The 25,212-nt window shown below is 32.0% G+C and overlaps 7 protein-coding genes and 1 long non-coding RNA gene across 11 annotated transcripts in view; 4 read left to right on the plus strand and 4 right to left on the minus strand.

Annotated features, from left to right (window-relative positions):
* Positions 1-5,694, plus strand: part of Rab3-GEF (Rab3 GDP-GTP exchange factor) — a 27,152-nt gene extending 21,458 nt beyond the window's left edge. The window contains exons 30-32 of the mRNA XM_066744081.1: positions 744-816; positions 906-952; positions 1,377-5,694. Coding sequence (XP_066600178.1) covers positions 744-816; positions 906-952; positions 1,377-1,571 — 315 coding nt within the window. The 3' untranslated portion in view covers positions 1,572-5,694. The remainder of the gene's footprint in view (positions 1-743; positions 817-905; positions 953-1,376) is intronic.
* LOC136783807 (uncharacterized) lies at positions 5,489-7,185 on the minus strand. The gene is made up of 3 exons (XM_066744087.1): positions 6,629-7,185; positions 6,356-6,570; positions 5,489-6,284 (listed from the first exon to the last, which is right to left on the minus strand). The coding sequence occupies exons 1-3, from the start codon at positions 6,816-6,818 to the stop codon at positions 5,742-5,744; spliced, it is 948 nt and encodes a 315-aa protein (XP_066600184.1). The 5' UTR covers positions 6,819-7,185; the 3' UTR covers positions 5,489-5,741.
* Positions 7,186-7,701: 516 nt separating this feature from the next.
* LOC136783768 (uncharacterized) lies at positions 7,702-8,918 on the plus strand. The gene is made up of 3 exons (XR_010824320.1): positions 7,702-7,847; positions 7,935-8,057; positions 8,176-8,918. It is a non-coding gene; the product is annotated as an uncharacterized lncRNA (long non-coding RNA).
* Positions 8,919-10,909: 1,991 nt separating this feature from the next.
* On the plus strand, positions 10,910-14,545 carry LOC136783749 (putative nuclease HARBI1). Of its 2 annotated transcripts, XM_066744015.1 has the most exons (4): positions 10,910-11,135; positions 11,197-12,532; positions 12,609-12,977; positions 13,114-14,545. In XM_066744015.1, the coding sequence occupies exons 3-4, from the start codon at positions 12,705-12,707 to the stop codon at positions 13,642-13,644; spliced, it is 804 nt and encodes a 267-aa protein (XP_066600112.1). In that variant the 5' UTR covers positions 10,910-11,135; positions 11,197-12,532; positions 12,609-12,704; the 3' UTR covers positions 13,645-14,545. The 2 variants fall into 2 exon arrangements, with proteins under 2 accessions (XP_066600112.1, XP_066600111.1); XM_066744014.1 differs by lacking the exons at positions 12,609-12,977; positions 13,114-14,545.
* LOC136783683 (uncharacterized) lies at positions 14,199-14,831 on the minus strand. The gene has a single exon (XM_066743934.1). The coding sequence runs from the start codon at positions 14,829-14,831 to the stop codon at positions 14,199-14,201; it is 633 nt and encodes a 210-aa protein (XP_066600031.1).
* Positions 14,832-18,309: 3,478 nt separating this feature from the next.
* On the plus strand, positions 18,310-20,346 carry LOC136783814 (CAAX prenyl protease 1 homolog). The gene is made up of 5 exons (XM_066744105.1): positions 18,310-18,611; positions 18,690-18,836; positions 18,915-19,118; positions 19,201-19,863; positions 19,938-20,346. Exons 1-5 carry the CDS (start codon positions 18,513-18,515, stop codon positions 20,154-20,156), a joined length of 1,332 nt encoding a protein of 443 aa, XP_066600202.1. The 5' UTR covers positions 18,310-18,512; the 3' UTR covers positions 20,157-20,346.
* A 10-nt stretch (positions 20,347-20,356) lies between these two features.
* Positions 20,357-21,743, minus strand: LOC136783684 (uncharacterized). The gene is made up of 5 exons (XM_066743935.1): positions 21,674-21,743; positions 21,023-21,613; positions 20,697-20,956; positions 20,568-20,639; positions 20,357-20,509 (listed from the first exon to the last, which is right to left on the minus strand). Exons 1-5 carry the CDS (start codon positions 21,741-21,743, stop codon positions 20,357-20,359), a joined length of 1,146 nt encoding a protein of 381 aa, XP_066600032.1.
* Positions 21,744-21,750: 7 nt separating this feature from the next.
* On the minus strand, positions 21,751-24,906 carry LOC136783813 (cytochrome P450 CYP12A2-like). Of its 3 annotated transcripts, none has more exons than XM_066744103.1 (10): positions 24,765-24,906; positions 24,315-24,616; positions 23,959-24,189; positions 23,645-23,888; positions 23,381-23,577; positions 23,117-23,318; positions 22,891-23,044; positions 22,576-22,824; positions 22,281-22,496; positions 21,751-22,214 (listed from the first exon to the last, which is right to left on the minus strand). In XM_066744103.1, the coding sequence occupies exons 3-10, from the start codon at positions 24,167-24,169 to the stop codon at positions 22,107-22,109; spliced, it is 1,581 nt and encodes a 526-aa protein (XP_066600200.1). In that variant the 5' UTR covers positions 24,170-24,189; positions 24,315-24,616; positions 24,765-24,906; the 3' UTR covers positions 21,751-22,106. The 3 variants fall into 3 exon arrangements, with proteins under 3 accessions (XP_066600200.1, XP_066600199.1, XP_066600201.1); XM_066744102.1 differs by having other exon boundaries at positions 24,274-24,616; XM_066744104.1 differs by having other exon boundaries at positions 24,274-24,462; positions 24,765-24,874.
* Between the last annotated feature and the right edge of the window lie 306 nt (positions 24,907-25,212).

Raw genomic sequence — 25,212 nt, forward strand, 5'->3', positions numbered from 1 at the left:
TCTAAAGACTGAAGTTTCCAGGTTGGTACTTTTTCAAATTGACATATTTTATGCGTGCTATGTGCGCATTACATGCTGTCAAGACTTAACGGGATCCCTCACGCCTACTTTACCGATAGTTAAAATCAATAAACAATTAGTTTAATAAATGTCAAATGCGAAGCAAATTGAAAAAACGGGCTTCTTTATAACAAGGTGCCAGTTCTAACGAGTCAATCGAGCTTAAAAAAAACTCAAATCGGATGAAGAATAACGCTGTACCACTGTCCCGCGTTTTTGAAGTGAAAATAACCAAAAGTGGCCCTTCTTCAAGAACGCAGGACAATGATACAGTTATTTTTCATCCGATTTGAGTTTTTTGAACTCGATTGACTTGTTAGAACTGGCACCTTGTCATAAAGACGCTCGTTTTTTCAATTTGTTTTGCATTTGACTTTTATTAAATTAATTGTTTATTGACTTGTACTGTCGGTAAAGCACGCGTGAGGGATCCCGTTAAGAGCCGAGAAACATTTACAAACAGTAATAAGATATTATCTGTAAAGCCAGAAGTTATTATATAGATGATTAAGTACAGTCAGATTGGTTGATTAAATATTTCTCGGTATTACCAATTAATTTGGTGTAGAAATGGTTTTTCATGAAATAAAAAAGATTCAGAGAGCACAGAATAATGGTACTGCATGAATGTCTGATTTTTTATATAATTTCATGATTAATAAGGGAGTAACTATTATTTGCAGTTTTTTGTAAGACTCGATCATATCCGCAAGTGCTTTACTCTCAAGGATGGAATCTTTGTATTGGAAGAATTCAGTAAGGATCTTTTTCTAAAATGTTAAAGAAAAGTATCAACCTAACATACCAATGAACTATTATTAATTATCATTTCTCTTGTTCTTCAGATCCAAAAACTAGACAAGTAATCCAACGTAAATATAAGTCTCAAATGGTAAGCAAAATATGAAGTGATTAAACCTTTATTAAATAAGTTCAATGAAATTTTTTACTTCACTTTTCTTCAAGCACAAAAAGATTATTTTTTTTTTGTTAATATTATTGTAATTGCACGACAGGCTACGGAGCTGATACACTGTATGCACAGGATATTCTCGATTGCCTATGCCTATACCTTAGACGACTTTTCTTCCGATCTTGAACATAATCCAGATACATACACTGCATGAAGCTCTTTATTTCTTATTCTTTCTAGACCACACAGTAAGTTTTGTTTTATTCAAACACAACCCTTCTTTATTTTTTTATTTAATTCTAACACAAATCAATTGGTCAGTTCTTAACTATATACTTTCTGTGAATTGTTATGGTTGAAGATTTATGAAAGTACAATGATACATAAGCATTTTATTTCACAGGCAGATCAAATCTGTTATGCAGTACTGTGTGTGTTCTCCTATTTGGCAGCGGGTCAGCACAAAACGTCAGGTCATCAACAAAATCAGCAACAACAGCAACAAACTCAGCAGCATCGTCAGAGTAATGCAGGCCTGTCGAATTTGCAGACCCCGAGAAATCCAAGTCATCTTGAACCCTTCCCTCGTCACCACTGACACAGAGGCAGACACTCGCTTCCTTTAATTCATGAATATCAGAAATGCGCTCCTTATGCTTGCTTACCTTGGGTTTAACATCCCCACCCCCGTCCCCTTCACATAAAATATTCTCCAGCACATTCAAATCATCTATAAACTTCCAACAAACCCGCAAGCTTTCCATTTTTCGGGGAGTACCGATCGTGGAATCTCTGGAGTTGATCGTTCGTAGACTTTAAAATTGCAGATTTCATGTTATTTATTAGATAACCATTATTCAACTAATTTATTTAATCCCCTTCGAACAAAACAATTTCAACAAATGATTTTATTCGTGAAAAATATTTTTCTCGATTTAATTGTACACAGTTTTGGATTTTGATTTGTGCGTTCCATTAACTTATTTTATTTATTATAATTCTGCAATTGAGGAGCTACAAAAGGGAGCAGAGTTGAAAAATCATTGTCAATGGTCTTTATCAGTGCCATGCTCAGACAATACTAATTGATTCCTGTTATTTAAAATGGTTCGTGATGTTAAGGCTTAAGAAAGAGTCTATATAATTATCTTGTAATATACATAATATCCATCTGTCTAGACACCTGTTTGATAAGCTATTCGCTGTTTTACGATTCTTAAGGTAGTTGGGCCAGTAAAATGCAGTTTAATTGAGTGGCAGCAAAAATAGACATTGAAATGTTTCAATTAACTTAAATATGAAATGAATCAATTAATACACGTTCAATCGAAAGTTGCCCCTCTCGTTTGAAATGTATTCAACAATTAATTATTGTTATATAGATTCTGATTTAATTCTAATACCAACAGTTTGGATACTACAGCAACATTAATAAAATACTATGAAATATTGCTGGATCCCTATCATGGGTTTGCTGTTTTTGACTTTACTGCCGAACTGGTGTAATTAGTAAAAAAAAAGGACAAGCATATATACACTGCAGGCCAAAAGTTTAGAACCAGCCGACAAAATTGTCAGAATGACATCCTCTTTATGTGCGAGTGGTTTAGCAGCCCTAGGAGTTAAAAGAAATTTAAAGATACAGTTGGAAAGCTTATAAAATTCCGCGTCCGACTATAATGATTTGATCTAAAAAAATCCAATAGATGTCCATATTATAGAAGCGAGATATCATACAATTTTTGATGTCTCTTTATACAGAGTGTCCCACGAACGGTGGCCATGCTAATATCATCTGATAGGGGACAAAAATCTAAGTAAAAATCTTGCAAAAACTTTTTTCCTAGCACCCTTGGTTAAAAAGTTATTTGCAATTAATGATTATCGATTAAAGTAGCCTTTCATAAAGAGGAAGATTGTTTTGGTCGCGTTATAAGACCAAAAACGCTAAAATTCTGTGAATTAACGGGATCCCTCACGCCTACTTTATCGACAGTTCAAGTCAATAAACAATTATTTTAATAAAATTCAAATGCGAAGCAAATTGAAAAATCCGGCGTTTGTGGGACAATGTGCCAGTCCTAATGAGTCAAACGAACTTAAAAACACTCAAATTAGTTGAAAAATAAGGCTATACCATTGTGCCGCGTTCTTGAAGAGAGGTTACTTTTGGTTATTTCCACTTCAAGAACGCGGGATAGTAGTACAGCGTTATTCTTCATCCGATTTGAGTTTTTTTAAGCTCGATTGACTCGTTAGAATTAGCACCTTGTCATAAAGAAGCCCGTTTTTGCAATTTGCTTCGCATTTTACTTTTATTAAACGAATTGTTTATTGACTTGTATTGTCGGTAAAGTAGGCGTAAGGGATCCCGTTAAGGTACTAAGAACAACACAAAGCCAAACATCCACTTGAGCCTGTGGTGTGTTTATGTTTTGATTTTTTTTTATGGCACTCGCACTCGAAACTGCCGATCGGCCTTCAACCACAACAATAGTCTCAAGTAGACGTTTGGCTTTGTGTTTTTCTTAGGCCGGGATTCATAAACAGAACTTGAGTTCAAGCTCACCTTGAAACCTATAAGATGTGTTACGTAGACTATAGATTTTACCCGTCTTAAGCTTGAACTTGAGCTTAAGTTTTGTTTATGAATCCCGGGCTTAGTATTCTAATTCACAGAATCTTTCTGGCCTTATGATGCGACCAAAACAATCTTCCTCTTTAAGAAAGGAGCTGCTATGATCGATAATCTTTAACTGCGAATAACTTTTGAACCAAAAGTGCTAGGAAAAAAGTTTTTACAACTTTATTACTTAGATTTTTGTCCCCTATCCGATGGTATTGGCATGGCTATCGTTCGTGAGACACCCTGTATATGGATATCCAATTTCAATGGCTTGCGCCGGTTATAGTAATCGTCTTACGAAGTTGAAACTTAAGTATGTGAAAACTTGAAACTTAAGCTTTCATTTAACACCAAAAGCATATATAAATTATTATTTGGTCCTCAGTTATTTGATAATTAATGAAGCAGTGTTCGGCCATCATTTTTTCCGTAAAACATTTGCTCGCTAAGCTCTTGAAGCACATTCAGGTCTGTATAAATTATGGGTGCCAAACGGGTACCATTTTTAATTTTTTATTTTGATTATTAATAATACTACGTGTTCCAATTCAATCAATAAAAGTATAAATATGTGTTAACTGTACTAAAGCATTGCATTGATTTATTTGAAACCGTAGAAAAGTTGTTAATCAAATGAAAGAAAACTTATACGTGGTTCCCCTTTTTGGCACCTATAATTTATACAGACCTGAATTTGCTTCAAAAGCTTAGCGAGCAAATGTTTTACGGAAAAAATGTTGGCCGAACACTGCTTCATTAATTATCAAATAACTGCGGACCTAATAAGAATTTATAAACGTTTTTGGACTTAACTGAAAGCTAAAGATTCAAGCTTTCACCCATTTGAATTTCAAATGCCTCAGACAATTAATATGAGCGGTGCAAAGAATTGAAATTTGATATCCATAAATATGGAGACGTCAAAAATGTTATCATGTTCCTTTCCTTTAATACAGGTACCCACTAGATTTTTCTATGTCAAATTAATGCAGTAGGACGCGGAATTTAATAAGCGTCACGACGATATCCTTAAATTTGTTCTACCTCTTAGGGTTGCCACACTACACGTACTTAAAGGAGAGCCTGTCTTTTTGATAATTTTACCAAGTGGTCCTAAACTTTTGGCCTGCAGTGTAAGTCCCGTCTCTCTTATATCTATAAGTGCAGAGAATTAGAAGCATTATGGGGTCCTAACATCCAAAAATCTGCTATAATTGCACAGTCGTAATAATTGTTACTTTTTTCTTAAAATAACTTTCTGTTCACATTAGTTTTTCTTTTTAAAAATAACTTTGGTACTCTAATTAATTATAATAATTATAATTTCAAACTATTACGCATATTCTTTTGAATATTTTAACTGTAAATATGTAACAAATCAGTAGAATTGATCCTTTTCGTATAAGACCATGTATAGTTTTGATTCAAATCTTGCAATAAGAGCTTCCTAAACAATGAAATTTTTTCACCTGTAACTTCTTAATGTTAAAATATATAAATTTAAAAAATTTCAGCTTTTCATAATATTTTGATAGTTGCTCAACTGCCTTAAGTGTAATATTACACTTTCATTTAACATTTCGTTTATTTATAACTGTATAGAGTACTTAATCTCCTATGAAGATATACTATCTATCAATTGCCTTGGTTGGAAATTAAAAAGTATATTTGCTGTTTGTGATGTATAAACTATTTGTCAATGCTTCGATTCGTTTATCTACGAAAATATCATGTGCAATATAAGAGACAATGACTCAATGTATAATATCCAAATACTGATCTGAGTAATAATTTATAATTAAAGAGGAGGCAATTATTTTCCCGGCGAGTGTAGGGAGCGATCACGTTAAAATAATAAAAAAGCAATATATATTATATACAAATATAAATAATTATTTAATTGATTTGTTGTATTATATTAGCCTACAAGAAACTTAAACTTTATTTTAGATTTTATGACGTTTCTTGAAAGAGAAGAGGAGAATAGTATATCTGTAAATATGTATTTGTCATTTATAGTTTGGAGCGCCAATACAATTGTAGTATCTCTTAGTGAACTGTCCAAGAGAGTAATAAAATTTTAAAAGAATCCTCATTTGCTGTTTTATTTGCAGCTTTCAAACAATCATTTAGAGAACCTAGTTAATTATGGAGCGAACGCCACTGCTTGATCAATTGTTTTCTCGTTTGTTCGACGCTGAGATTTCCCATGGTAAATCCTTTTGTATCTTTGGTGTGTTGCAACAATTTGTAAAATTCTTTGTTCACGCTTTCTAACCAAGCTATGGCTTCTGACACTCTGCCACATAATCGTAGGATTACAGTTTTTAATAAAGTATAGTCTGGATTGTATGGATCACAATCTCTGCATTTTTCTATAGCAATAAGAGCCTTGTCGTAGCAACCATGCATACACCATATTACAGAATGCGTAGCCATTGTACGACCAATATTATAAATTGTTTGCATCATTTGTTGAGCCTTTTTATTTTTATTATCCAGTTTCAAAGCTTCTAACAGAATCTGACGTGCTGCTTTAATTTCTTTCAAATGAATTTTATAGTCTGCTCTTTTTGTTTTCAGTGCAGAGATCCTTTTACTGTCAGCACCTTGCAAAAATTGATTCCAATAATAACAGAATGCTTCGTACTTTCCCAAAGTTTTGAGAATATCCAACAATTTATCCTTTAATAAAATTATTGATTCAGCTAATATGAAATATTAATAAAACATTTTATTTTATTCATTCAACTTGCTTGAATCTCCACTATATTTTCAGATAATTTCAAAAGTTGTTCATAATTGCTTGCACTCTCCAATAAGCATCCATTTTTGTAGAGATGATCTGCCCTTTTCTTATAACAATTAATCAGCTCATTTTTATAAAAATCATTTGGTCTTTTAACAATTTTATTAATTTTTAACATAATTTTTGCTCTCTCATAATTTTCTATCGCTCTCGTCCATTTAGCTGGAAATAATAATATTTTATTATCTATATATAATTCATACTGTATTAATTTATTTACATTCTCGTGCGAGAAGGTCAGCCCGCAGTGCATAAAATTGATAAAATCTTGGATCTAACTTTAATCCCAAAGTTGTAAGTTTCCAAACTTTGGAGACCTCGTCATTGAAACAGCTTATAGCATTCTCGTATAAACGGTTTACCTCATTTTTAATTTCTTCTTTAGTTTTTAGTTTATCGTTTTTCCACATTTGACGAAACTTAAAAAATGATTAACGCATTTTTGCGCTGAAAGGTTAAATAAGGAAAAATAAAGTATTACTTTCAAGGCCTCTTTATAAGAATTTTTGTATCTTTGTCCATTAGGGAAAAATTCTTTTCTAATGTAAGATATTTCCAAAAGCTCCATTGTAATAATAGATGATTATGGGAACTGGGAAGTCACAAGTCACAACTATCACGAGACACGAGCAATAGAAAAATTTAAATAATCGCGCGCCAATAATTAAAAAGAGAATAGGTTTGTTCGTTTTAGTTACACTTTTTACACCTAAGTGTAAAAAGTGTTAGAATTGAAAGGTGTTGTAACTGCACACTCTTATAAAGGTATGTACATACACGATCCGAGAAATGTGTCCAAGTTCTGGGACATAATTTCTTTCACTAGACTTTTATTCTCGGATGAATGCAGATGGTGCTGTAGAACATACTGTTGTGGCAGCGGTACATACTAGATTGTCCGAAAACTTTTGTAGAAGTGAGTCGACTACCTATATGACTAGTGAATATGGCCGAAATCTAGTAATATATTGCTATAATGTCGTAAGGCATTTATTGTAGTATTCATTTAGATATCAAGATGAGAAAAAGATAATTGAATAATCTTCAAGATAACGTCAATTTAAAGAAGCAGAAGAAAAAACTGCAAAATAAATGTAATTAAGAAAAACTATGGATCTTAGATAAGTAAAAACGTTTGAATAATTTAAAGTATTTATATATTGAATTTACTAGTGTTACTTTGTGGAAATATATTTTGTACAAATATGATTTAGGTGTTTGTGGCTTTCGCAAAGGATTAAAGAAATGCAGCATAAATGTTTATCAGAATAATAATGAGAGACGAGACAAAAATGACTGATAAGTGTAATTAAAATATTCATGCGTACTTTATTGACATATATGTCATCTGGTATAACTTTTACTGCTACGATGTTCATATTAATTATGATTTTATGATGAGAAACGCATGGGTCAAAGAAGGCAATACTTCTTACAAGGTAAATGTAAACAATTTGCAAATGTATTATACTTTCAATTTCAAATATAAAACTGTGTCTTAACTGTTTAGTTGATTAATTATTTAGATATTACTTTTATCGCTGGAATGATATCTTGCTCATATCTACGATGAGCAGAAATAAGAAGATATGAAGGACTTTCGACTAATCCCATCCATGTAAATTGCTTCCTTTGGCACAGAGTTTATGGTTAGTAATCGCAAGGTATATGTAATTTTTATTACAGTGTTTATTAATTCAAAGTTACTTTTAATTTGCTTAGCTTAATGAGTTTATATATTAAATATGGTCTGCTTTGGTTTTTCAGATATTACTGAGCGACTGAAGTGGAACTTTTATCAAATAACCTATTCAAGGATTATAATAAATATATAGAGTATGGATATATATATAATTATTAATAATCATACGCTGCAAGATTTGTACAGATGACAAGTGTCTTTATAACAGTGATTTTGCAATACTTAATTAGAACAAGTTCAAGCAAAGTTAAATTATACAAGTTAATATTGAAATTTTATCATTTTCACTATTATTAAATATATTTAATAGATATACAATATGCAGGGCGTACCACTTAAATGCCCCAGAGCATAGATACAAAAAGCGTGTATTGCGTTAATTATAAGAGATATTCAATTTTTTCATATGACCCTTTTGGAAGCAAATAACAAAAGGTTTCGAAAAAGTCCTGTGCAAACATTGAATATCTCTTATAGTTGAAGAGGTACGCGTCTTTTTGTATCTATGTTCTGGAGCATTTTAAGTGGTACGCCCTGCATATTGTATATCTATTAAATATATTTAATAATAGTGAAAATGATAAAATTTCAATATTAACTTGTATAATTTAACTTTGCTTGAACTTGTTCTAATTAAGTATTGCAAAATCACTGTTATAAAGACACTTGTCATCTGTACAAATCTTGCAGCGTATGATTATTAATAATTATATATATATCCATACTCTATATATTTATTATAATCCTTGAATAGGTTATTTGATAAAAGTTCCACTTCAGTCGCTCAGTAATATCTGAAAAACCAAAGCAGACCATATTTAATATATAAACTCATTAAGCTAAGCAAATTAAAAGTAACTTTGAATTAATAAACACTGTAATAAAAATTACATATACCTTGCGATTACTAACCATAAACTCTGTGCCAAAGGAAGCAATTTACATGGATGGGATTAGTCGAAAGTCCTTCATATCTTCTTATTTCTGCTCATCGTAGATATGAGCAAGATATCATTCCAGCGATAAAAGTAATATCTAAATAATTAATCAACTAAACAGTTAAGACACAGTTTTATATTTGAAATTGAAAGTATAATACATTTGCAAATTGTTTACATTTACCTTGTAAGAAGTATTGCCTTCTTTGACCCATGCGTTTCTCATCATAAAATCATAATTAATATGAACATCGTAGCAGTAAAAGTTATACCAGATGACATATATGTCAATAAAGTACGCATGAATATTTTAATTACACTTATCAGTCATTTTTGTCTCGTCTCTCATTATTATTCTGATAAACATTTATGCTGCATTTCTTTAATCCTTTGCGAAAGCCACAAACACCTAAATCATATTTGTACAAAATATATTTCCACAAAGTAACACTAGTAAATTCAATATATAAATACTTTAAATTATTCAAACGTTTTTACTTATCTAAGATCCATAGTTTTTCTTAATTACATTTATTTTGCAGTTTTTTCTTCTGCTTCTTTAAATTGACGTTATCTTGAAGATTATTCAATTATCTTTTTCTCATCTTGATATCTAAATGAATACTACAATAAATGCCTTACGACATTATAGCAATATATTACTAGATTTCGGCCATATTCACTAGTCATATAGGTAGTCGACTCACTTCTACAAAAGTTTTCGGACAATCTAGTATGTACCGTGGCAGCCCTGACACTACTCCAACACACCTATGCACAGGTTGGCGGCCCTGACGCCACGTAGCGGGACAAACTACAAAGTCGCAACTCACGTCCTCGAGAGGCGCGAAATTCAAAAAAAGCATAAATTACAGGAGACGTTTAAACGAAGCCCGGAACTTCCGTTCATGAAGGTAGTCCTCACTTTTTCCGGTTCGCTCGCTAAGGAGTTAGATCTAGAGGTGAAGCGAGTGCGTGAACATCGAGGTACATACAACGTGAATCCTCTCAAGCATCGCAAAGATCAAAGATTGCAGAAGTCATTGTGATACCATGGTGCATGAATAAAAAATCATAAAAGACCATTTTACGAACACACGATTTTTATTATAACCCACACTGTGATGTTAGCTTTACAATTTTTACGGAATACCAACTCTCACTTTTAAATAAAGAAGATTCTTTGTATTCTGAGTTAACTGAAAGGTTATGTATAAACATTTTCTAAAGTCATAAAAGAAAATTAATTTCGATATTATATACACATAGATCAAATTTTACTTTTGTATTAATATGAACTATGCAAAAAGGAATATCTTGGTTGAATATGTTAATTAGTTCTGTGGTGCTTATTAAATTTTAATTTCTAAATTATGTCAAGTGTCATCCAGTTTCACGGATATATCTAAATAATCAAACTCAATATGTTTGTATTTATTTATAATTGACTTTTTGTACACACATAATTTGCATATCTTTTTTATAATTTATATATTTATAAATTACAGATATCGTTAGAGTCAATTCTATTCAATTGAAAGTCTTATAAAACAAGTTATTATATTAATGGTATTAACAAGTGTAGATTAAAAGACCTGTAAGTACGTATCATGGACATTTATAAGAGAAGAAAACTGAAGAAAATAATTTCCCTCATATTATTAGCTGAAATTGTAGAACATGAAGAAGAAATAGAAAGGTACAAAAAGCAAAAGCGAAGACGATCGATCTGGACACGACAATGGATACTTCGAAGAAATATTGAACTACGAGGGACAATTAATTTAGCACACAAGGAATTACGATTTGAAGATGCTGATTCTTTTAAAATGTTTTTTAGAATGCGGATTGATTTGTTTGACCGACTTGTTCAAATAGTAGAGCCATATGTAACACGTCAAAATACAAATATGAAGGAAAGTATCAGCCCAAGAGAGAGATTATCATTAAGTTTACGATTTTTGGCAAGTGGTGAATCTTATAGAAGCCTTGAATATACAACCAGAATTGCAGCATGCACAATCTCTCGTATTATTCCAGAGACCTGCAGAATTCTATATGAATGTTTACGCAAGGACTATTTAAAGGTAAATATAATATAAGAATTTTTAAAATTACCAAAAATATTAAATATAAAACATTTTTTAGACACCAAATATTAAAGAAGAATGGATAGAAATTGCTGAAAGTTATTTTAGACTGTGGAACGTACCGAATTGTATTGGCAGCATTGATGGTCGACATATAGAGTTTAAGGCAGCAATAAAGGATGGGTCGTTATATTTTAACTACAAAGGATCGAACAATATTGTTTTATTAGCAATAGTCAATGCTTTTCATCAATTCTTGTATATAAATGTTGGCGTCAATGGTAGAGTGAGTGACGGGGGTGTTTTTCGCGACAGTGATTTTGCAAAATTATTAAATAATTCAGAAAATCCATTGAGTATACCAGATGATACTGCTTTACCTTGTATGCACGAATCAATACCGTATGTTATATTGGGTGATAATGCCTTTCCACTACAGCGGCACATATTAAAGCCTTATTCATTGCGGAATATGTCATACGATGAACAAATATTTAACTATCGACTTAGTAGAGGAAGGCACGTTGTGGAAAATACTTTTGGCATACTTGCAAATCGATTCCGTGTTCTTCTATCGCCAATGTATTTACCAGTAGACAAAGTTCAAATTGTCACACTTGCATGTTGTGCCTTACATAATTTTCTTTGTCATGAAAATGCTGCTTATTTACATACAGAAATAGATGGTAGAGTCATTGGAAGACATGCAGTACCAGGTTCAGAAACCCCTTAACGACAGCTGTCGGTATCGCTAACTACCGACAGTTATCGCTTGCGCTAACGAATGAGCGAATCTGTAACTTTAGCTTTACGACAATAGTCGGTGCAACTCATATTTGTACGATAATAGCTGCTTTCCTTTTACACCAAAACTCAGTTAAACCTCACTTGTGACGTCATGGCTCAGTTAAATGCGCGTTCCTTTAGCTGCTTTCCTTTTACACCAAAACTCAGTTAAATCTCACTTGTGACGTCATGGCTCAGTTAAATGCGTGTTCCTTTTGATGTTGGTAACTGAGATTGAACTGAGACAGAACTGAGTTTTCCCCTAGCATTTGAGCTAGCTGAGGAGCATATGCTTTGATGAGTCTGTCAGACTCATCTATAGGTTCTCGGAGACAAGTGTGTGGACAAGTGTATGGAGACAATGGAGAGAGCGTGTATGTAGTACATATTTAACTGTCATCTCCTTATACACTATTATGACAGTTAAATATAACGGTTATAACTAATTAATTAAGCAGGGAGGCACAAAAATAAAAGTATTTACTTAACCGATAATAAATCCGATAGTTTTAATCAATTTTTATACGTAGTTATGGCATATTACATTTTAAGAACTAATGATGGGTTTGTAACCAATAAGAATGGTGATTTTTATGTACAAGATATTGGTAAGCATTTAGTATAAACATGTAAATAAAAATATTCGGTAACGTTTTTAATTTTGTTAATTCATGTATTTTTAAGAGAAAAATAGTAGATTTTGGGTTTCTAATAAGTTTATAGGCTTAAATGAATTTAATGAGCCTTTTATTAAAAATCAAGAGTATGATGCAATAAAACATGTCGAAGCTTTTGACAAGCTCAGAATTTCAAGAAAATGAAGAGGAAGCCTTGAGGGAAAGAAATGATTTTGATGGAAACTTCCAGTTGCAAGAATTAAATGATAATTCAAAAGCAACACAAATAAAAGATAAGAGAACTACTTGGTCAATAAATGAAACGCTTACTTTATTGACAGCTGTTGAAGCACGGTATGATGATATGCATCACATTCATAAGAGAAAGACTTTCTGGACAATTATAAGTGAAGAACTTTGTAGTCAAAATATTGAGGTAAGTAAAATTTCTAATATTATAGGTTATAAAAACACAAGTAACAATTACGTGTTGTTTTAATTGCTTTGTCAAGTAATTGATTCTTTTTTATTACCATCCTGTAGTAAAATAAAATATTTTCTGTTATTTATAGGTATCTGAAGCAGTATGTAAAAAGAAATGGCAAAATTTAGTGCGAACTTATAAAAGTACAAAAGATATAAAATCTCGAACAGGAAGGGGTCCAGTGAAATTTGTATTTTATAATAGATTGGATGAGTTATTAGGAGATTCCCCAACAAATGCATGTCAACATTCAATAGATGTTGATGATATAAATACCGAAGAAACTCAAGTGGAATCTATAGCACAACCTGAAGTAGAGAATTTCGAAGAACACCTAGATGATCCGTCTTCCAATAGTTCCAGCAGCTTATCATCTTCAAAGCGAAAAAGAAAAAATCCTACTATTGAGCTGGTAAAAATAAAGAAAGATTTTTTAGAAAACAAAATGATAGTTATGAAAGAAAAAGAGGAGAGCAGGAAAGTTTATATTAAAGAAAGCTTAAAATATAAAGAAGAAAAAGTGAGATTATATAAAGATAAAATGGAAATGGAAAAAAAGAAAATAGAGGCTTTAATTAGTTTACAAAAGGTTTTAAAGGAAAAAAATGTGTATGATTAATATTTTATAAAATACAGCAACAGCTACATAATTACTTTTAAAAAGTAAAAAACTTTAATTTTCTACTGAACATACATAAAAATAATGTGAGAGAGAGATTAAGGTTACTAGTCAGTATTACAGCATAGATAAAGGTTGCCTTTCATTAAATATTTGCAAGCGTAATATGATTTAAGGTTACACCAACCAGTATTAAAATGTAGAAAAGCTTGACGTTTTATTAAACGTTTGAACAAGTAATGTGATTATAATTACTAGTCAGTACTAAGAAATTTAAACTATTTTTCCATTAAACATTTGCATAGTGTTTAAAGTTTTCCGCTGATATACCATATAGCTTAATAGAGTAATTAAGTAACGTTTATTACTTAAATTGAAAATTTTATATAAAAAGTTTATTAAAATAAATTTTGTTAATTTAATTAGTTTTGTTTTTAAAGTTTTTGTATCTTATATAAGAATTATAAGAAAAACTATTTCATACATTAAAAAATATAAAAAATTCCTTATTCGTCATTAATAAATAGAATTATTATTCAATTATATAATTGTGTTCATTTAAACATATTCATATATACTTCGTCTCGTCTGGAACACATTTCGTTGATGCCAGAAACTCCTTGTATATTTATAGAATCATCATTATCATCATTTTCATCATCTATATCAATTGTGTCAATATCATTATTATCTATACATATATTATGTAGTACAGCAGTAGCTATGATACATTTTGTCACCAATTTTAAATCGTCATTTTCAAAAAACTTTAGTCTCCTAAACCTCCCCTTCAAAAGCCCAAAAGCATTTTCAATAACGACTCTTGTTGCAGAATGACGATAATTAAATATTTTTTTATTTGAAATCAAATTTCCATTGTCTTTAAACGGTGGAATCAGCCAGTTTAAACAAGGATATGCTGAGTCACCTAATAGAAAATTTCTGTTCAAAAATCCATTCATACCCTTTTTATATAATGACTTTTTTAATAAACGACTATCAGGAATAGACCCTGGTTCTCCGCAGAAAAAACTAATAAATCTTTTCTTATGATCACATACACCTTGTATAAGAACACTATAATCCCCTTTTCTATTATAATATGCATAGTGGTACTTAGAAGCTGGTTTTTTAATTTTAACGTGACATCCATCAATAGCACCAACTACTCCCTTTATCCCTTGCATTTTATAGAACCCAGTAGTGGGATTCTGTAACTCTTAGCGACAACTTTCGGTATCGTTAAGTCCAGTTACCGACAGAAATCGCTAAGTGCGATTCTGTAACTCAGAGTCAGCGATGATTGTCGCTTGTAATGTCGGTACTGTCGGTAACCTACCGAATCCTACCGAATAAACGTACCTTTCCTTTTTAAGAAAACTCTCAGTTCAATCTTAGTTAAGCGACGGAGTTACGAACAATTGAAGTTAATATAAATTGTACTAAACCGAATCATTTAGCTGAGAATTGATATTTCACTGAGTTTTTTATTGAAAGGAAAACTAATAATATCGTTGTAACTTAACAACGACCGAGATAGATGTCGCTAGAGGTTCAGCGGTACTAATATAAAATTTATCCGACGAATAACTTTAATAAACCTTTGCTTTTCCTTGCACGCATTCCACCAAAAACTCACAATGCTCGTAATAAATAATATATACCACATCAACTATTATATTGTGAGTGTTTTTGGCCTCAAGTGGGTCAAACCCCTTAACGACAGCTGTCGGTATCGCTATCTACCGACAGTTATCGCTTGCGCTAACGAATGAGCGATTCTGTAACTTTAGCTTTACGACAATAGTCGGTGCAACTCATATTTGTACGATAACGATAAAATTCGTTAAGGTTCTAGGGAAGCTAGTAATATTGGTGTATTAATACCAACCGAAATAGGAATTTTTGTGTTACTTGACTATATCATTTTTGACTATAGCAATTCTTACTATAGCAAAATTATCATATTTTATTTAAAAGAAGTATTAAAACGTAAGTATATTTTAATTAAAATAAGTATTAAAAATTAATGTTTTAACATTTTTTTGAGTTAGACAATGTACAGTTAGTGCCTGTGTGCTATAGTTAAATAATACAATTAATTCTATATTTTAGAGAAAACCTCTGCATATATATATATATATTTATTTTTAAATATAAAAATTGGAAAAATATTAAATTTTATTTCCTACGATTTTTACTGTAAGCCTTAATTTATAAAGAAAATTTATTGTAAGTACTTTTTTGTGATTTCTAAATATTAATTTAAGAAATATTTGTGACATTTATTATATTTACTTTCTCGGTAAACATCTACCGACGCCTATCACGGTCGTCGTTAAGTTAACGATAGAATTCGGTAGCGACCGCCATTTTTAACCCCTTGCCTTACGATTTAATTTTTAATTGTGCGTGCCAAAAGCGACACCAAGGACGTCTCTGAGACGTCTTGTTTATATTTGGGCCGGTAGACTTACCACGTCTCTGAGACGTCTTGTTTATATTTGGGCCGGTAGACTTACCACGTCTCTGAGACGTTTTGTTTATGTTTGGCCCCGAAAAACTATCACGTCTCTCATACGTCATTGTAAGCTAAGGGGTTAACACCAATTATCGAAAACTTTGTGTTACAGAATCGCTCTTAGCGATATCTCTCAGTAACTCGATTCAATTACCGAAAGTTGTCGATAACTAGTTACTGAATCCATATAGACGGAAGTTACAGAATCGCTCTTTTCGTTACTGCAAGCGACAACTATCGGTAGTTAGCGATTCCGACAATCATCGCTGGGAAGTTACAGAATCCCAGCACAGATTGTACCTTATGCAACTCATTATTAATAGGCCATGTAATATATTGTGTACTTTTTTTTACCAACAAATCTACAATTTTGGAAATGATGCGATGGCATGAACTTTTAGTGATATCAAATCTATCAGAGCATTCTCGAAATGTTTCTGTATTTGAAAGATACCATAAAGTTAACAAAACTGATTTTTCTGCGCATATCTTTTTTCTACCAAATGTATGTTGTGGTAAAATATGCTCTGTTTCAACAATATCTGAAATTTATGCTTTTTTATACAGCTATATATTATGTTATTTTAAGAAAGCATTGAAGAAACAAAGTATACTTACTTATTATTAAGTCAACAGTTGTACGGTTTAATCTAAAATGTTCTTTAAATTCTTCATCATCGTATTTGTGCACAGTTTCCATAAATGAAGTTATACGATGCTGCTTCTTTCTAGGATGATCAGGTAAGTCCGAATCTGATGATGAATTAGAGGAGGAAAAAATCTTTGATGTCGATGAATTTGATGTACTTAAATCTGAATCCATATCATTTACTGCAATCTGATAGTTTTTATTTAATTATATATTAAAATACAATCGTTTTACTAACTGTTATAATATAACAAAGAATAAATTTTACATTTATAATATTATTAGAAACAGAATTAATCATATTATAAACAAAAAAGCTAATGATATAAAGTAAATTTGATATATAACAATGATATTGTAAGTTTCCTTTAAATAGCTCGTTTTTGTTGCTTCTTACTGTACATCCGTTAGTATTGTAATTCTCAAAAACAATGAGCACCTATGACAGCAGAACTTCCTATAACAAAAAAATAAATATAGTTAAATAACTTATATTGATGTGTAGCACGTATAAGATATAAACTGATTATTGGCTTCGTACCAAAAAGAAGATAATTTAAGCTATTTATAAATATAATTTTAATAAGTATAAATATTCTTTACATTCTAATTACAATTCAAGATTAATTTTAATATCCGAGTATTTCGGAGTATTTATTTTGTTTTTGACAATTAATATAGCGGGAGAGTTTCAAATTTAGGTTAGGTTAGGATAATCCAGACGGTCTAGACTTAAGAGAATTGACCAATAAAATTAATTTAGTTTTAGTTTTCATCAAAAACTGAGTAAAGCGCGTTCCTTTTAAAACTGCATAGCTCACTTAAAAACCATTGAAAAATGGCGTCACTAACTGAGTACTAAAACTCACTGATCTTAGTCGCTCGGACTCACTTCGGTGTAAAAGGAAAGCAGCAAAATGATAAAATTCGTTAAGGTTCTAGGGAAGTTGGTAATATTGGTGTATTTAATACCAACCGAAATAGGAATTTTTGTGTTACTTGACTATATCAATTTTGACTATAGCAATTCTTACTATAGCAAAATTATCATATTTTATTTAAAAGAAGTATTAAAACGTAAGTATATTTAAATTAAAATAAGTATTAAAAATTAATGTTTTAACATTTTTTTTAGTTAGACAATGTACAGTTAGTGCCTGTGTGCTATAGTTAAATAACACAATTAATTCTATATTTTAGAGAAAACCTCTGCATATATATATATATAGTTATTTTAAATATAAAAATTGGAAAAATATTAAATTTTATTTCCTACGATTTTAACTGTAAGCCTTAATTTATAAAGAAAATTTATTGTAAGTACTTTTTTGTGATTTCTAAATATTAATTTAAGAAATATTTGTGACATTTATTATATTTACTTTCTTGGTAATCTTCTACCGAGGCCTATCGGCTATCACGGTCGTCGTTAAGTTAACGATAGAATTCGGTAGCGACCGCCATTTTTAACGACATCGAAAACTTTGTATATAGACGGAAGTTACAGAATCGCTTTTTTTTCGTTACTGCAAGCGACAACTAACGGTAGTTAGCGATACCGAAAATCATCGCTGGGAAGTTACAGAATCCCAGCACTGGGCTCGACACTCCATCAATGGTGCGCGTGCTTTCGTAGAGACTCAAGTCGTTTTCAATGGAATAATACATTTTTACAGTACATCGTATAACTAATATAATATGGAGATAATTAAATTTGTGGAAGATAATATTCAGTACGAATTGTTGGCTATAATATGGGTACTGTACTTCTGGGAATTGTATTTAAGTCTTCGACAGGTTAGGAATATTTATATTTTGCGGTGTAAATGCATAATAATCCAGATCTTCATCTAATAAATACTTATAATTAATTAGAGGAAGGTGATGCAGGATAATGAAAAGTATCCTGAAATGCTAAATGGAATTTTGAGTAGGGATCTCTATGAGAAGTCTCGTCTTTATGAATTAGATAAAAGCAGTTTTTCCATTTTTCAAGAAGCATATACCACAGTTACCACGACAGTAAGCATTGGTCAATATTTAATAAAGTATAAATATTTATTTAAAAGCAATTATTTAATAGCTAAATAAATATTACAGGCAACCCTTTTGTTTTATGGATTTTATTATTTCTGGCAATGGGGTGCTTGCTTAGTCAGCCAATTTGGAATCGACAAGAATAATGATATGTTAGTAAGTGTAGGCTTTATGTTTATTTATAGTGTTATTCTAACGGTACTTAATCTACCACTAAAAGTCTATAGTACTTTTGTTATAGAAGAAGAGCATGGCTTTAATAAGCAGGTATGAAAATATGAATTGTGTGTGTTAAAGTATAAAATTATATATTTTTCACCTGCTTTAAATTAATCATATTTTTTTTTAGACAAAGTTATTTTTTATTAAAGATCAGCTTAAAAAATTTGTGGTATCTCAAGTGTTGACTTTCCCAATACTCTGTGCTATTATTTGGATAGTGAAGAATGGAGGAGATTATTTCTTTTTGTACCTATGGATGTTCACAGTAGTTGTGACACTATTTTTAATGGTTATTTATCCAGAATTCATTGCTCCATTATTTGATAAATATTCTCCTCTTCCTGAAGGAGAACTGAGAAAAAAAATAGAAGAGCTAGCTGCCTCCTTAGACTTTCCATTATATAAATTATATGTAGTTGAAGGCTCTAAGAGATCATCTCATAGCAATGCATATCTTTATGGATTCCATAAAAACAAGAGAATTGTGCTATTTGACACCTTAATAAAAGAATATTATAAACCAGATGAAAAAGATCCTAATAAAGAAGACAAGGGTTGTGAAACTGATGAAGTTTTAGCGGTCTTAGCTCATGAATTAGGTCACTGGAAATACAGTCACTCTATCAAATTCTTTATTTTCACACAAATCAGTGTAGTTTTAAATTTCATTGCATTTGCCAAGCTTTTGAATTACACACCAATGTATGAAGCATTTGGTTTTGAAGATTCTCAGCCTATCTTTATTGGACTCATAATAGTATCCATGTATATTTTAATACCATTTAGTGTAGTAAGTTAAATTATATTTTTATGATTTGTTAAAAATTGTAAATGGTATTGTAATTTATATAATAATGCTTTCAGCCTATGAGTTTCATTATGACTTGGACATCAAGAAAATTCGAGTTCCAAGCAGATCATTTTGCCAAGCAGTTGGGACGTGCTGAAGAATTAAAAAAAGCTTTACTGAAATTGCAGAAGGATAACTTAGGCTATCCTTTACATGATCATTTATATTCTACATGGCACCATAGCCATCCACCTGTCCTCCAAAGACTGGAAGTATTAGATAAAAGTGATTAGAATACTTAGACAAAGAATTATTAATGCACTATTACCTATCTTTAATGTCTAAGAGTCAATCATTTTTTTAATTAAGCTGTATAATTTTTTTTATATGAGCAACTCTTAAAATAATCCTAGAAATTTAGCTGAATGCTATTGTGTCATGTCCAATAAATATTCCAGTTTAACAATAAATTTTCATTTCCTATGGGATGTATCTATTTTTTGATCCAAGTGAAATGGAATGAAAGAAATGCAAAGAAGGACCAAAAAATCAGAGCAATGCTAAATGTGGTATAATTAATTGTACAGAAGTTGTGAGCAGTAAATTTAACGCTTCCGCTTATTATTTGCCGAGAGAAATCTTTCAGCTGTAATAACAAAGATATTGATAAGTTTTATAAATTTATTTTTCAGTATTAATTTTACCTCTTTTCGAAGCTTGACGTGCTCCGTTCTCATTGAATGTTTTTCGGTCAACAAATATCTGGTTAATTCAGCCTGTATGTAAGAACAAAATTATGAAACAGTTTTCATAATTCCAATGAATTAATTTACCTGTATAGCAGTACTTCCGCATATAAAAGTAAGATATCCAATTTTCAATACATTGGAAATCACCCATAGCCCACTTAGGGCAACATCAACAAGGTCCTTAACTTCTTGAAGCTTTGTACTAATTATGTAGACATGACAGCAAGTGAAAAAGAAATAAGAGACCAAAGCTGCAGTTAGTTGAATCGAATAAGCTTTGTTTAGTAAATTTGCAGTGTTGCATAATTTAGTATGGTGAGTTTTCAAAAATTTCATTCTCAAAGCTTTAAATTAAAAATAATTATTGTTAATGATACTTTATCAATTTTGCAGGCTTTCATTATCTTTACCACTCATTATGTCGGAAGGCGGACTACTCAAAGTTGTGAAATCTTGAATCAGATCGGTTACGACTTCATTAATCTTCATAAATCTCAAGCGAATTTTTAACAAAATTATTCCAAAAAAACAGATTACTAAGTAATTAAAAAAATCTGGCATTTCATAAAGTATCCATAAAATTACATAGGTGTAGTCTCTGCTGGCATTAAGGTACCCATAGTAATCACATAAATTAAAAGCCAAACTAGTTAAGATTACTGTCAAAAGATGAACGATATCTTCCTTCATAGATCTTTTAAAGTCAAATTCTACAAGCTGATGTCGGAATTCTTCATCGAAATATGCGATTTCCTGTAACACTTTTTCAATTTCTTTAGCATTATTTACAGTTGGGATTATCATAATAGGTAGGTACAGCAGATTGAATAGAAATTGAATTCTACGAAAGTATATTGTGTTAGTAAGAATAGAGAGTTCTTCAAAAAATACACTGGCTGGTTGTTGAATAAGATAAAACATAACGTAATATCCGACGATTATAAGTGCTATGTGTAGATGATTGATCAATTCGAATCTGCTAAATCGCAATGGTGAGAGACCTAGTTGAAATACTTGAATTAAAAAATTTGCTAAATTTTAGAATTCTGTGATTCTTTTACCGTAAAGCCTGGTCATAAAGTACAATGGACGACTCTCCTCCATAACATTAGTAGGTTTTAAAGGACCCATAATAGAATTAAAAAATAAGTTTCTTTATTGGATAAAGATTTCGTCACACTGAACCAGCAAAATACCATATAAAATATTGCAGAGCTTACATACTAAAATGATTAGCAAGACTGAGCTTTAAAAGTTTTAGTTTTACTTGGTATTGATTATAAACCTTGAATTATAAATCTGCTCCTGAAAGTTTCACGTGCATATAATTTATTCCGGTCAGATTTAATTGCGCGATGCGTTGCATAATTAATGACCTAGCAATGTTGCAGTAAAAGTTACGTAATTTTATCTTATTTACCATACCATATCTCGGATGAAAAAACTTTCCACTTTAATATATTATATTATTGTTATTATATCCTTATAAATAATTTATAAATCAACAAATTTCAGTTTGAGGGGAGATGCGATCGTATTGATGAATCTGCTCCTGTATTCCAGAGGTCCATAATTCCATTCGATACGGAAATTTCTAATCACCTAGGAACGATTGAAAATTGAAGGAAACCAGATCAGGAAGCAATTCTGAAGAAGGTGATAAAATACCTTCATGATAAGAGTTTCCATTTCCAGTTCAGCGAATCGCCTTCCAATGCAAGTTCTGGCACCAAAACCGAATGGCATATAGGCAAATGGATGAGCATCTTTGGCTAAAGGAAATTCACTGTTCTCACGAAGCCACCTTTCCGGAATAAATTCTTCTGCCCGAGGAAACTGTGATTCGTCTTGTGAAAGAGATGCATGCGCAGCAATGACGTCGCTCTATGAGAAAAAGAAGTTATTTATCAACTTAGTAGTTACAATTAACATAATTAAGTATCGAGCAAAGATTATCACTGACTCCCTCTGGAATTCGATAACCACCAATCACTACGTCCTTCTGCATTGTTCTGAGAGTACCAATGGCAATGGGAGAGAGTCTCAAGGCCTCCTTTATACAAGCTTTGGTATATGGAATATTGTTTAGACTCTCATAAGTCACTGGACTGTTCTTTTCTGGTAGTACAGACTTTATTTCTTCTCTCAGCTTCTCTTGTGCTCTCATATTTGCTGTCAAATAATACAGCACTGTACCAGAAGCATTGCTGGTCTGTAAGAAAATAATTGCTCAGTTGGAACATTTTAAGAAAATTTGGAGAATATCCTAGTCAATTACTGTATCAACGCCTGCAGTCAACATGTCCATAGACATGACACGGGCAGTTTGCTCATCGATACGCAGTAATTTCTCTAGTATACTACGTTCTTGATTGTCAGATGGCTGATTGCTCAACCTTTCTTTAGCTTGGTTGATGTATTTTATAGCGATTCTAAAAAATTAACAGAAAACTTATTGAAATGCATTGAACGAAGAAATAATTTATAATAACAACTGAAATTACTCGTTCAAGGTATCCAGGACACGGAACATCCTCTTGAGGTCTGGTGTATTATAAATTTTCCACATGGACGGCATGACTTCCAATTGGAACATTAAGTGGAACATATCATGGACACAATTGATCATCTTCTGTGGCTCGGAGTCCTCGGCAAGGTTGGATTTCAAACAGCCCAATCTGTGATCCAGGGCAATAACACAGATGGCTGAAAATATTTAATGGCAATAATCATCCAACTTCGTTATTATTTTGCCAGTTAACACTCACACTCCAGAGCCCACTTGTTCATTTCATTGTTGAAGGTTCCTGGCACTTCAAGAGTTGTGGGATCACGAAGCTCTCGGATCTTAGTCAGGAAATCATCTGCTACTTCATTAATTTGAGATACGTGAGGTTTTATCGCACGTGGCTGCATCAGGTGCTGATTGACTTTACTACGAAAATCGTGCCATTGCTTTCCTTGACTGTAAAAAAAAGAATTTTGTAATTAAACTTGATTATTGTAGTTTCTTTTTTCTTAATTTTACAGACGTGGTAGTCAAGCCTATCTGGTCCTTGTAAAAACACTCTCGGTTGAGACGGTAGTGGTGAAGGGACTCCATTGCTACTCTAGAAGGCCAACGACCTTGAACGCGATACATATCCTCACACAACTCGGGACTGAAGAGGAAAATGCAAGTCCTGCGATTCAAAATTCCTTCTAGCTTTACTACTTCTCCATAAGTCTCACGCAAATTCCTCAATTGGCTCACCATTGACATATTGCCAAATTCACCTGGAATAGAAGGTTCCTTCTTTCTTTTCTTTTATCCAATATTCATCGAGAAATGGAAATTTTATTTTACCTATGTATGGTATGAACCTGAAAGTGTTTCCTATGAGTGGCAATGGCTTTGGCCCAGGAATATCTTCGTAAGGCTTGGCAACATCCCAACTAATCTCAGTTTCATCAATTTGGCTAGCTTCTATGGACTGAGTAGCAGCTTTATTATGAAGCCCTGCTGACCAAATTTTCGCAAAGCTCTCCAGTCTTCTAAGAGTCAGTGCCTTCTTCATTTTATTTAAGGATTTTTCAGCTGCAAAACAAATTGTTCAATTAATACGATCGACGAGCCAAATTTGTTTAGCAATGGTGCAAACAACTGTAAAAGTTCTCTCACCACTGGGAGATTAAATTTTGCGCAGTTGTATTTTTATTTACGTTCTAAACTTGTCCAAGTACACTCCGATCGATTGGACTCTGACACAAAGCAAGAAATGTTGAGAGACTATTGAGCATAGTATGTACGATTATATTGCAGTTTTTCCCAAGTTCTTCTGGTGTACACAGATAAGCCACCTCGTATATACTGAACAAAGATGTTAAAACAAAAAGTGTTATCAATCGTTTTGCACTGATCCTAATAATCTCCAGTCAAACCAGTTATATACACAGCAATAGTGTGCTAATAATATCTCTAATAAACTGGGTATCAAAATAGTGCAATTAATTTTTTTTTTCAGCTGTAAAGATAAATTAATGATAAATTAGAAATTATAATATTACCATTACTAAATCAACTAAAGTTTTGTAACTAAAGGGGAGATGGTTAAGAAGTAAAGTGGTTTGTGAATGGCGAAAGGTAAATGGATAAAAAAGAAAGAATCTTACTATTAGTTGGAAGAATCAGGAAGTAAAAGTTTGATGAGTAGCTGCTGGCAGGAAGTCGTGTGTTCCCGTGATTCTGCACGCACAGACTGAATTGGATCGAGAATTGCACGGAGAGATGGCAAAGCACTGGTGTGTATAAGTTAATTGGCCATTCTCGGTGCAATTCCGCTATGATTACGAAGCCAGCTTGACCTTGCTGCTCTTTGTCCGGTGCAGCTGCACTGGGCGAACGTTGGTCGACCATTGAGTTTTCCAAGAGTGTGTGTTTCGAGCTTTGACGTCAACACAAAAACAAAATCAACGTGTGAAAGCAACTTGGCTATCCCATCAGTCCCACCAATCGAATCTCTTGGTATATAACATTGTTGTTTCAAATCGTTCACCAATAATTATAATTCTTATCGCTTTATTGCAATTCGTTGACGTTGGTCAAGGTCGCTTTTACTAC

This window comes from Prorops nasuta, unplaced genomic scaffold, assembly GCF_024137725.1.
Source record: "Prorops nasuta isolate Cenicafe-Biocafe unplaced genomic scaffold, Cenicafe_Pnas_1.2 PNAS00035, whole genome shotgun sequence".
NCBI classification, from domain to species: domain Eukaryota; kingdom Metazoa; phylum Arthropoda; class Insecta; order Hymenoptera; family Bethylidae; genus Prorops; species Prorops nasuta.